Source organism: Myripristis murdjan, chromosome 22, assembly GCF_902150065.1.
Source record: "Myripristis murdjan chromosome 22, fMyrMur1.1, whole genome shotgun sequence".
NCBI lineage: Eukaryota > Metazoa > Chordata > Actinopteri > Holocentriformes > Holocentridae > Myripristis > Myripristis murdjan.
Genome location: NC_044001.1, coordinates 5,873,222 through 5,885,965, shown reverse-complemented (window position 1 = coordinate 5,885,965; position 12,744 = coordinate 5,873,222). Strand labels below are relative to the sequence as shown.

The 12,744-nt window shown below is 42.9% G+C and overlaps 1 protein-coding gene across 1 annotated transcript in view; it reads right to left on the bottom strand.

Annotated features, from left to right (window-relative positions):
- Window positions 1–12,744, bottom strand: part of eif2ak3 (eukaryotic translation initiation factor 2-alpha kinase 3) — a 43,503-nt gene that overhangs the window by 11,471 nt on the left and 19,288 nt on the right. The window contains exons 3-10 of the mRNA XM_030044787.1: window positions 8,576–8,770; window positions 7,724–7,854; window positions 6,352–6,625; window positions 5,289–5,454; window positions 3,605–3,727; window positions 3,154–3,276; window positions 2,784–3,013; window positions 1,015–1,127 (exon numbers count right to left, since the gene is read on the bottom strand). Coding sequence (XP_029900647.1) covers window positions 1,015–1,127; window positions 2,784–3,013; window positions 3,154–3,276; window positions 3,605–3,727; window positions 5,289–5,454; window positions 6,352–6,625; window positions 7,724–7,854; window positions 8,576–8,770 — 1,355 coding nt within the window. The remainder of the gene's footprint in view (window positions 1–1,014; window positions 1,128–2,783; window positions 3,014–3,153; window positions 3,277–3,604; window positions 3,728–5,288; window positions 5,455–6,351; window positions 6,626–7,723; window positions 7,855–8,575; window positions 8,771–12,744) is intronic.

The following is a 12,744-nucleotide window of genomic DNA, read 5'->3' as shown; positions in this document are numbered from 1 at the left end:
TCTATAGATCATATTTACACATTTGAAAGACTCAGAGTGGCAGGTGAATGTTAGAAACCATCCGTCACTGTGCTGAGTAGATGAAACCATAAAGTGTGCTGCTCTAATCAGTAATCCTACTCAAAGAAGTCAGATACCGCTGATCTCTAGATCTATTTGCAGGATCTCACACCCAGTCCAAGCATCCCCGCTCCCCAGGGGGCCTGAAGGTTGTTTTATCAGGAAACGTGTGGGCGCATGCGATGCAGGACGTCCACCTAATGATCCTGACTCATGCCTGCCTCAGCTGCTCCAACAGCCACCAGTTTTATTTAGGGAAAATTCTCCTGCCAAGCAATTCCCATGGATTATGGCACTGACTTTAAAGGAAGGCGGGAGGGTGTGTGTGGTATATTTGTAATTTTAGGGTGGATCCGAAGCAGAGAATGTCTAAGTGATTACTTTGGAAAGGACAAAAAAAGTCTCATGCAGATCTTTGATTTGTGTTTGGGTGGAATGAACAACAACTATTCTGCTCATGAATACACACATGCAAATTCTATCAATCAGACTCGGAGGTCAGTGGCAGCCCATAATTAGGGCAGCTGGTTATATAAATGTGGTCACATAATAAACACACACACACAAAACATTTCAGCAATGTGCTGACAGTGATGTAAAGTGATACCTCTGCCCTGTGGCAGATGCTACTGGGCTGGGCAGCGAAAAGCAGGGTGGGGCCTGGGGGGGCAAGGTCATTTTCATTTGACAGCAAACAGCTGAGTTATCCAATCATACAATACTACGACTCATATCTCCCATCTCTGCCTTGTCCTATCCAGGCAGCCTGGAAGACCAGTGGTCACCATGGTAACAGTGCCGAATCTGTAGCTACACCTTAAAAGAGTGAGACTCACAGGCGACTTTCATGTGCACGGATAACAAAATCAAGCACAGGGGTGAGCGCTGCCTGCAGCTCTTCTCAAGTCACACCGAGGTATTGTACCTTAGTTTCACAGCATGTTAATGATGTACCTGGACACATATTCACTGGAGCGGGTCTCCATGGCAACCGACTCTTTGGATTCGACAACCTCAAGGTCATACTTGCTGTCTGTCTGGCACTGTGTCTCCGACTCCTTCCGTTGCTTTGAGAGATGGGGCAGAGAAGGGAAAAAAAATATAATGTGTGTATTATATTATATAAAACCTTGACTAATTGTAATTGACCAACTGTGACTAAAATAGACCTAGTTGCTGTGGCATGCTGGGTAAGTTCTTAGGGAACACAGCTGGACAGCTCTCTGGAGCCACAGGAGACATGTATGTGACACAGGGTAGAAAATGTAGAGAAACTGTTCTGAGACAAGAAGTTTCTGTGTTGAAGCAACTCCTTTACAAAAGGGGAATATTGATGTCATTTGGATTTCCCATACATCCAATTCAACATTACCTACTTTTACTTTACATTTCAATACCTAGACTCCAATGAATGCTACTCCTTGATTTTTAAATGCAGACTTCATGGTGTCAAACCCAGTTTGAAAGAACATGCTCCCCTGGAGAACAACCTCTAAATGTAAAAGACTTGGAAGTGACAGCTGAGTCTGTAAGGTGATCATGTTCTGAGGAATTATTTCCTGGCAGACACTTCCTTTTCCTCCTGTGGCTGTCAGGTGATTGACAACAGAGCATAATGAAGTGAAAATACTCAGAATGTAACGATAATAAATTAGAAAAATGTCTGGAAAATCTTTGCATAGCATTTGGTGAATGGCAGCAAATAGCTGTTTCTGAATGTGGATAAATATCTCCAACTGCACTACCTGTGCACACAATCAGGAATAATATAAAGGAGAGCAAAAATATGCAAACAGAATGAATGATAACAAAAAAAGCACAAGAGCTGCCTTAGCATGAATGCAGTGACAGTTCCCAGGACACTTTGGGTTATTGACCGTGGGACTCATTTTGTTGTCTGCTGTTGGGAACGTTGTCCCAACATGTCAACTAGGGATGGACTGATGTATCAGCAGACAACTTGTGTAGACCAATACCAGCTTTAAAAATCAATATCTGTATTGGGTCCAATATTTATTGTCAGTTATTGGCTAATTACGAAATTAGCACTTTTCTTCCATAGGAGTAGACCATGTAATAAAACTATAAAATCAGCAACACAGTAAAGCACTGAACACTAACATTAAAAAAAGTGCAGGTATCAGAGATTTAAATTTAATGCTAAATACCTTTTGAAGACAAATTGTACCCAAATTTAAAACTAATTTCTGGAACACACAGCAGCTGCTGCTGATAATCAATCTAAACAGGACCTTTTTGTTTGTTTTCACACAGAAGTTGGGACAGGTAAGTGCAAGGATTTTTGTGGATTTCTCTCTACAGTTGCTGAAGTGAATAATGTGGTTTGTGTGTGTGGGAGTAAATATAAAATGGGCTAAGTGCAGCACGTCAGTATAAAGAAAGTATTAGGTTTAGAGGTAAGTTTAGAGTTTTGTAACAGCAGAAATGTTGACTTCCACGCAGACGAGCTTGACTAATTTCGACGACAAGAAATGAAATGATGGATAAATGAAATTTCCCCAACATGTTTAGATGGAAATTAAGCCCTCATAAATTCAAATTTAAGACAAATTAATGACTTTTAATGTTGATCAAACTGAATTTAAGACATTTTAAGACTTTTAAAAAGGATCTTCAGACACCAGACTGTGTGCAGTGTTTGAACACACACTCCACAGCACGGAGAGTTGGTGTAGTGTTCATGCTGCAGCCGGCGGTCTTACCCGCACGTAGGCCACAGGAGCAGGAGGGTGGAAGAATTTGCGGACGATGTAGGTGGTGGCGGCGATGCAGAAGACGATGGTGCCGAGGATTTCCTTCCACCAGGGCAGCAGCAGAACGGGGTCCTTCCTCCTGTGACTCTTGCCACCCGCCTCGTTCCCCTTTATCACGCTGACGGCACTGTCCCGCTTCCCCCGGTAACGCTTGCTATAGGGGAAGTAGTAGCCGTTGTCTAGACAGGAGAGAGGCAGAAATCAGTCAGTGATTTTATTTTTTATTATCTACACACATGACCACTACAAACAAACTGATGCTCTACACCTTAAGACTGTCTTTCATAGGAAAAGTCCATATTTAGGCCCTTAGTCTTACCATAGGGGTACTGGAGGATGGACAGGGCTCCGTTACTGTATTCTTCATGGGAGAACTTGTCATTGTTCAGACACTTGTCAAACTCATCAGAACCAACCAGGACTGGAGTCCGAGAGGGGGAATCTGCATCAAGGACAAGAAGGTCATCGTGTTTAAAAAAAAAAAAAAAAAAAAAAAAAAACTAAAATAGGCACCACTGGCCTTGGGAAATCATTTTTCTAGATGAGAATGGCCAGTGCGTCCAAAAGCATTTAATCACAAATAGTGTTGAAAATCTATTTGAGAGTTTCCAGGGAACAAGATGAGGCCGTGTGATTCAATTAACAGTGATGAGGCAACTCTGGACCACTGTTACCCCAAAAAGCAGCCCAGTGTGAGACTGCCCGTGGCACTAAATTACTTCAGGAGCCAGAGACGCAGTGCCCAAGCGGCTAAGGAGGTGTGGACTTACGGATTAGGGGCTTCCATTTGACAGTGGGCAGTGAAATAACATCCTTCTCCGATCCGAGGGCTTTGGGGAACTTCTCAGCGATCCTCACTGAGGACTGGAGGTAGAGCTGTCCCTGGAACATCCCTGACAACCGCAGAAGAATGAGTTACGCACTATTCGCACAGGACAAGTATTAAGCGGGGACCTCATGTAATGAATGAATTATCGCCCAACCCCTGCGACTCATGAAACACATTCACACGGGATGATGAAATTCCCTGAAATCGCCAGGACTCAACATGCAATTGTAATGGGTCAAGATTTTACAATGTGTCATTTTCTGATTTATTGAAGCAAAACTTGAAGTTTGCGCTGAAAATATGTTCACGTCTTTCCGCCATAGAATTAATTACTGCCTCCATTTTTCACAACAAGCAGGAGGTCGAGATGGAACTTGTAGGAAAAAAAAAAATCGTGCACCAGAACCAAACACGTCTGCTGAAACTTCGATTCAGTTTGCATGAGATTAGTTCCGTGTTTTCTCGGCCATTATGAGACTTGGACGCAGCGCCCGGGGCGGCGTGGCTCAGAGGGGGCGGGGCGGTCGTCTGCTAAACCGACGGTTCCTGGTTCGATCCCAGCTCCTTCAGAGTGTGTGTGTGTGTGTGTGTGCACTACAGAATACAGTCCATTTACGACTGCCTAAGAGTTTTCGCGCAGCACCCAAGACGATTGAACAGGAAATATGGAGTGGGAAAAACGTTTATAATATGCAGCACTCGAACTATAAAAAAAATTAACCTTATAAAAAAGAGGCTTGCATGAATACGGCCAATTCAAATATGAACTTGCGCTTTCCAAAAACAAAAGGTTTGCTATGCTATTGCCATTTTGGTCACAGTCTCGTAGCTCTTCCTTCGCTAATGTTCCAGGAAACCACAGTCAGGTCAGCCGTGGCTCCAGACCTTATTGATCAAAGGGAACTTGCTGAGACACACACATGCCAACACACTCTCCTTTCTCTTCCCCATGCCCTCCACACAGACACCAAAACCCCCCGGCACCTAAGGCCTCCAAAAAAACAGGGGAAACCCTGTGGTTATTGTCATCAGAAGACAGAGGGTAAACTTTACCAACAGCAGATATGACACATTCTGATGGAATTAAAATCACATATTATCACTTCAATTAAATCACAAATCACTTCACAGCTGCAGAACAACCACAGTCAGTTACAATAATAATCACCATCTCTGTCACTACAGAGAGAGTTTTCAAAAACAAAATGATTAAGTTACAAAATCCTTTACAAAACAGGATGAAACAGCGTTCAGAAGGAGGTGAAACAGCGTAACGGTCATGCATAATGATGGGGTTAAAAACCGAAAATGTAGAAGCAATAAGAATGAACCGTGAAAAAGTATCTTAACAGAAAAAGAAATCAGTGCAATACTTGAAATGGAATAACAAAATCACAAAATAAAATGAATTAATTAATAAATACATAAGTACATGTAAACAAAGCTGGAGTGCCTTGCTGAAGGACACTGACAGTATTTACTCATGAAGAGAAAGCGCTCATTCACTTTCCCTGTGATTTTTATTTTTTTTTATTTTTTTTTTCCTAAACAGAGGATTCACATCTAGTCATTAGCACTTATTTGTTGAACTCTGTCGTGTTTATACGTGCGTTTGTGAAATTTACCCAGGTAAACACTGGACTGGGTGGCTCCTCGGGCCTCCTCCATGAGGTCTTCATCCTCCTCCTCCTCAGCCTCTGCCTGGTTGTTGTACGCCGTGTCGTCAAACAGGCTGATGGGCGTCACTTTGCCCCCACCCACCAGCCAGGCCGAGGCGATGGGTGTGCAGAACTACACAACACACACACACACAGGCGTTACCTTAGTTTATTTTATTTGACTGGCAGGAAAATTTGCTGAATGATGTCCAAGGGCACAAGGCAGAAAAGTTTGTGGCTGTAGGTTTTGAGTGAAGTGATGGAAAACAGTGACGAAATATGTTTAAATAAAAGTGCGATTACAACCACTAGTAGATAGAAGAGTAGATAGAAAAGATATCTCATCATGGGTGACTGGGAGAGTGTAATGGCATATTGTTCTCTCCCCTCAAAATGAGTTGACTGGGCCATACAGGGTGGAGCAATAACTAATAATAAGGCACAGAACCAAAGCAATTGGTTGTGTTCTAAAATGGAGAAAATTAAAAGATGAATCGAAAGAGAAATAAAAGATTTCTCCTCATGTTTGAGCCAAAATCTCTTACTAATGTCCCATTATGCAAAGAGCCTTGAGCTGTGTACTCTACAAAAAAGGGTCAACCTTAAAAAAGGATTTCGGCTTATTATGAGAGAAATCTGTATTTTTTTTTTTTTTTTTTTAAACACAAGAGAAAAACTGCCTTATTATAAGATACTGATGAAGGTATTTCATCCCATTGGCAGATAATATAACAATGATGCTACTTTAAAAAAAAAAAAAAAAATGACATTGGAAACAAGTGAAATTACCTCACTCCGATGCCAGTTCATTATTTCATTTGTTTTCTTTGATTCTGTTTCTTGCACTTTAGCTATGTACGATTGACTTTTTACACACTTTGCCAAAATTTACACTTTCTGATGTTCATACCAAGAATAAAACGGCCACAATCTGAATAAGCTGCTGCAAACATGCTTGGTGTGAACGCATCCCAAGTGCCTGGTTAAAACTGATATTATTATAATGCAGTGAACAGAAAACCCATCTGACCTGGTGTTCCCAGACCAGCCGTCCACCAGCCTCGCTGCTGAAGGCCATGACCTTCCAGTCAGGAACAGACACCTTGATGACCAGGTCCAGGTTCTGGTTCTGCTGGTTCTCCGGATGCTCTTTCTCTTTTGGTTCGTCAGTGATGACCCGCTGGCTCTTGAGCTGCTCCTCCTTCCAGGCGTCGCTGCTCGCCACTTCCCCCTCCAGGAAGTTCAACCCCGACTGCGTTTCAGGGACGAACTTCAGCTCAAAGTTTCCCACACTGTAGTTCCACCTAGGATTAAGAGGAACACGACGCTGGTGAGAAAAATACTGTGTGGTGATATGTACCTGTTGTATGACTGCAACAGGTTAATTTATTTTTTTCTTAAAGTTTATGTTACAACATGAGGGTGAAAACATTACAGGGAAATTCTGCAGATGGAAAACAACCTTTTGGACCCTTCCTAGCCCATCACAATTCAAAACACAGCTTCTAATGCATGCAAAGTGTACACAACGCTTGTAAAAATCATCTTTGGCAATAAAGCACCGTCAGTGCTTCAATGAAAAGCTCAGACAACACACTTAAGAGTGAAATATTTCTGAAAATCCACCAAATCGCTATAGAAACAAACAATGCCAGCTGGACAGTTATGTAGTTGATTTTAACTAAAAAAAACAAGCAAAAAACATGATATCAGCATCATATATCTGCCATCAGCTGCCCTGCTCTCTAAATATTGGCATCAGTCCTTTGAAAAACTCATTGGTCAACTACTTGAGATCATTTTACAGTTTTTTTTTTTACTTACAAATATTGATATTACAGTCTCAAGTATTGGCCGGGCTCTAGTTTTAACAGATTTCCATTTTGGGGGGCAGAAGGTGGGGTGCTGATAATGAATGGTGGTGGTAATGAGAAAGGATTACTTTTAGTCCTGGGGGAAAACTCAGTTTGGATCATACACAAGGGTGAGTCACATACAACACATATATTGCTTAACAGCATTCGCAGTGAAAATGATCTGGTCAGTCTGGTAATGCCAGCTGCACCAGGAAGAGACGCTGATGGTATCTGACAGCGGCTGATCACTCGACTGATTCCCTTAAAAAAAAAACGTGGGAAAGTCACTCGAGTATGTATGACGTTTTTACGCAACGCCCTGCTTTGTTATTCACACAAGTTACAGATAATCAGTCTCTATCGGCCACTAGAGCAGCTGTATTGCGCTGCCTTGCTCAAGGGCACCTTGGTGGAAATTGCTGAGGGCTCATTCGCCTCACGCGCCAGTCTGTCGTTCATTTTCCCCCACCCAGGCCCGGGGCAGCTGCTTTGTGATGGTGACTGATCAGCTGACGGACAGTGATTGATGGGCTGACGAAAACTCACTTCTCCAGTCCTGATCGGGGCCGCACGGCTCGGACGGTCTTCTGCGTTCTCTGCAGCAGCAGCACGTCTTCGGCCTCCATCTCCTCCTCCTCCCAGCGGCTGCAGCCCACCGCAGAGCAGATGTAACGCAGCTGAGACGGGAAACAGGAAGGGAAAGGACAAGGAGAGGCTTATTGTCGTGTAATTACTCTCCACACAGTCTCTCCTCTATAATTTCATGAGTTCAGTGACGACACTGGACAAGAAATAAACTCACAGGAAATGCCACTTGCTGCATTTTCACATTTAGAAATGAAAGGATTACATTACGTTTTCTGAACTACTACAATTCTGATACTTCCTACAGCCTAATGTCCCAATAATAATAATATATGTACTCGTTATGTCTTGAAGAGAACTGATATGCTATGATATAGAAAAGTAAACTTAGAAAACAGTCTATTTGTGACTAAAACATGACATATGTTATGATACGGTCAAGGGCGCTACTTTTCTGAACTTTCATTTGGGGGAATTTTATACTTTCACATACGTTTACTTTCTTAGGAAGAGTACTATATGTAGATTTTGAACCAAACAATCTAAATAAATGTATTATAAAAACACTTCCATCTTCAATGACGAAGTGAGGCGGCAGCACAAGAGATCTGAGTCCAATCTCTGCTAACTGAGATGCCCCACATTTGCCCTGTTTACCCCCCAAAAAATCCGTTTGATGTCAGGTATATACGCCTAAGAGCAAGACGCAACTTTTTTTTTTAGTTTTTTAAAATAGGAATATTACTTTGAATATCACATTTATTCACATGCTTCAATGGATAATACATTTTTAAGAGAAATGAGCTCACTGACCTTGCCGCTGTAGGCTCCCAGGCCATAGGTGGTGAGCGATTTGCCCCCGACCAGCACGGTGTCCTCTCCGATGCGGTAGGACGACTCCAGCAGGGACTCTATACTGAAAGGCACTGCCTCCATACTCTCCCTGTCCCGGTTCCACTGGAACAAGGCGCCGTCCAGCGACGGGATGAACATCTTATTGCCAAACACCTGCGCGGACCAAAGGTGGGAAAGGGTGTCACGCCAATCTGCTCTCTGCGATTTAAACGGTATTTCTGTCTATTGTTACCATGGGGAACGTGTTTGTTGACTTTATATTTATGGCACATGGATGAGACTCACATTCAGTATGCAGTCCAACACTCACAAGCTGTCAATACGTCTCCGCACTAATATCATCAAGACAAATTCCCGTTGGCCGTACTTGACAAATGAATCGATTCTGATTCTTATTGCTTAGGTATGATGCAACGCCTTTTCACACTTGTCAATTTCCTGGAGTAACTTTTACGGTTCACCAAGTCCTTTTCAGCTCAGACAATAGTTTGAACAAAAAAAAAAAAACACTCGCCCACACAGACGACACGAGTGTTTGCCGACACACATCCGCCCACGCTGCTGCGGCAGCTTGAGCCCCCGCACACTTGGACTCAATCCACCGGCTTGGGACCATTACACAACTGAGGGCCTCGCTAATTAACCTGAATCTTGATGAACACATACAGCTTACACCCACGGCTCTGTGTGTGTGTGTGTGTGTGTGTGTGTGTGTGTGTGTGTGTGTGTGTTTAGGTGCTCACTGCAGGGGGGGGTTAGCAAGAATGACATCATTGCAAAAACCTGAGCCAGTGCTTTGCCTAATCCTGATTTAACCTCCATAGTTTTAGCTCAACGGGGGGTGCGAGGCTAATTTTTGCCTTCAGGCGCCTCAGGCATATTAAACAGACGGTCACTGACAATCTGTTTCTTCAGCTCTACGTTTGACTCATACTTTTCAGCAGGCGGGTCAGAGCTCAGGGTCACGGTTGTAGTGAAACCCTGAAGCATGCGGGGGGACTCATTATCTCGTTCAAGGACATTTCAAAACAGGGACGGGGACACGAGCAGATGCAGGGATCGAACCCGTGACCTTCTGGTTGTGGGAAAAGACCGGATTTTGTAACCACTTGGAAGAAAACAGCCACTTTTTTGGAAGTCATGCTGGATTCTAGCAAAGCAGGAGTGGAAACCCTCTGTGAATTTTTGGGGTATGCAAGCCTGTGCGGCTGGTGAACCATAAAAAGTTAAGTTTCCTGTGCCGAGCTAAACTATAGTGCGCTCCTGCCAGGAATGAAAATCATGTGACAGAATGATTTACTGAACAGCAGAGCCGGGAGCAGAGGTGATGTCATCTCTTCAGGCTCGGGTCGGAGACAACAGAGAGAAGATGAGGATAAATTTAGAAAGAAAGTGGATGGAGGAGGGCTTAACAATCTGACCAAAACGTAACACCATGCAGCCCGGCACGAGGGGGGGAGGGGGTGGTGGGCCGTGAATGAGTCATCCTCCTCCTGATGCCTTAATCCTCGTCTCTGATCTAACAGCAGTTAGCTCTCTTCTCTTTGTTGTCTCGCATCTCGCTCATTCACACACACACACACACACACACACACACACACACACACACGGAGCTCCATCACACCGACTTCTTCATCGACTGATTTAACAAATGCTGCCCTCCACAGCCGCAGATCAGCAACTGTAGCCGTGTTTCCGCTGACGTTTTGCTGTTCAGAAGTCACCGGGTGTTCAAATGTAAAAAAATCGGGTGCACTTCCATGAACGGCCTTTAAGCAAATAAGGCTTGCAGTGTGCGAGTTCCCAGGAGATGCCGCAAGATCACGGTCACGTCCTACGCGACATTCATGACTAAGTATATAAGTGTTTTCTTCTATTCAGACAAAATCAAGAGAATGAGCTGTTCATACCTGCTTGAACACATTTTTTTATTTATTTATTTTTTCACAAGCAGGTATGAACAGCTCAGTCTCTTGATTTTGTCTGAATAGAAGAAAACACTTATATATCGCAATAGAAGACAAAATGAACTTAATCAGTTGGATTCCTGACTAAGCCAGGGAAATCTGAAAATGCTGTGTTGGGGCCATCCACACTACTAATACTAGCACTTTCAGACCATTTTCCAAAAGCCTGCCATCCTCACCAAAACACCCCAAAATGCTTCAAGTCACCTACTGAGCATGTGCAGGCTTAAATCCATGGCCTCTGCATGCTCAGTACTAGATTTTGGTGATACTATGCGAGCGTTAGTGTGGACGGAAACACGAAAACAGAGAAAACAATGGTTTTTTTTTTCCAATTTTATCAAACTGTGGCCCAAAATTCACATCTCATGATTTAAAAATGGAGCAGGCTTTCCACGACTTGCCTGTCTGTGAAAAAGTAGCTACAGATTCATGCATTTCTTGCTTTTTCCCCATATGTTGATGAAATGAGAAACAGACATTCAGCACCGGGTGACATACATCTGGGAGCGAAGACGCATAAAACGATCCTGTGAGTCCCTGGACCGGAAATAAAAGCATATAATTGCGTTTTTTGGGGCAAAACTGTCATGTTTCCATCCACCTTTTCCAGCCCAGACTGTGCAAAAAGGGGCTCGATGAAACTGAGAAACCGAGTCCCGTCTCGCCAAAAAGTTTTGCTGACACAGAAGTGGATATTACTTTGTTTGCTCGGTTAGCAATTATCCAATCGCTGACATGAAATCAAAACTCCAGTTATGACCTTTTCCCTTGAAAAAAAAAAAAAGAAAAAAGAAAAAAGTAGTCAGTTACTTGTGTTTGTCTCTGTAGGGCAGACTGCACTCGACAGAATACGCTGAAGCGCTCCAGCAGATTAAATAAACCAGTGATGCCCCGTAGGCCCGACTATTCAAATTCCCAGTCATAACGCGGTGCATTACCTCCACTGCCATTATATCAACTCTCTTAAAAGTCTTCCTCCGGCTGGCTGTGATGTCTGGTGAATTATTAAGCACATCTCTGTTGTAAGTTAGTTAACGAGGCCTTAAAAAAAACATTACATTTCAGCGCAGCGCGGGTTTCAGTGAGTCCGCGGAGAAATTTGTGGCACGCTGGATGATTTATTCTGGCATATTTTGACAGGCTCTTGAACGGTCTAGCAGTCTGTCAAGATGCAGACCAGGAAGGATGGTTGTGAGGCTGAGGGCTTCGGAGAGGCGAAGGGTGATTTAGGAGATCCAAAAATCCAAGAAAAAAAAATCTCATTATCTACAGTTTGTTAATCTGCTTTTTTTTTTTTTTTTTTTTAAGTATAACGAAGATGTAGAATTATCAATGAATACAAGTCACTCAACACTTGGAAGAAGAAAAGAAAGATGAAGAACTTGAATATTTTTGAATAAATAATCAAAAAGCCCCTTGGGGGAAAAACTTACACCCATGAGTTTTGGCACACACGCCTTCCTCATCCTTACGTCTCTTCTCTCTTCTGCTATGAATCGCCCTAGGCTTTTTTTTTTTTTTTTTTTTTTTTTTTTTAAATCTTTCAAAAGCACTGTCTTGGATTCATTCAAGTCTTACCTTCTTGTTTTTTTTTTTTTTTCTGAATGCCTGGATGCCCCATTCTCCAGCACATCTCTACTACAGTCCTGACACCGAGGCAGCCCCTTTTCCTCTGTGCTATGTATAGCATTTTCTCTCTTGGTCGCATGAGTCTTGAAGCCTCCAGTGCACCTTCACTTTGACACTGACCTAAAATCCCACTATTTTCTGGGGCTTGAGCTCAGAGTAAACAGGTTAACCTGTGTTTTGGTCCCCTTCTTCCTCAGTGTAACTTTAATCTATGAATTATAATGAATTACTAATACAAAAAAAAAGCCATGTTTTCGATTAGACACATATTTGTGTTGCTGCATTGTGAACGCCTGGTGGAACGTCGGGAAAAAACACTGCGTTTCAGTCGGTTTAGAGGACTGCGACATGAAAATATGCGGCACAGAAGTTCAGCGTAAATGGTGTCACCCACTTTTTTTTTTTTTTTTTAAAGCAGGTAGTCCCAGGTGGGGGAAAAAAAAAAAAACCTGTGTAAAACCCACTTCCTCGGTGTGAAAGTGGCACTAGCTTAAACCGCTGTTCATGTGTTCATTTTACACAATGATG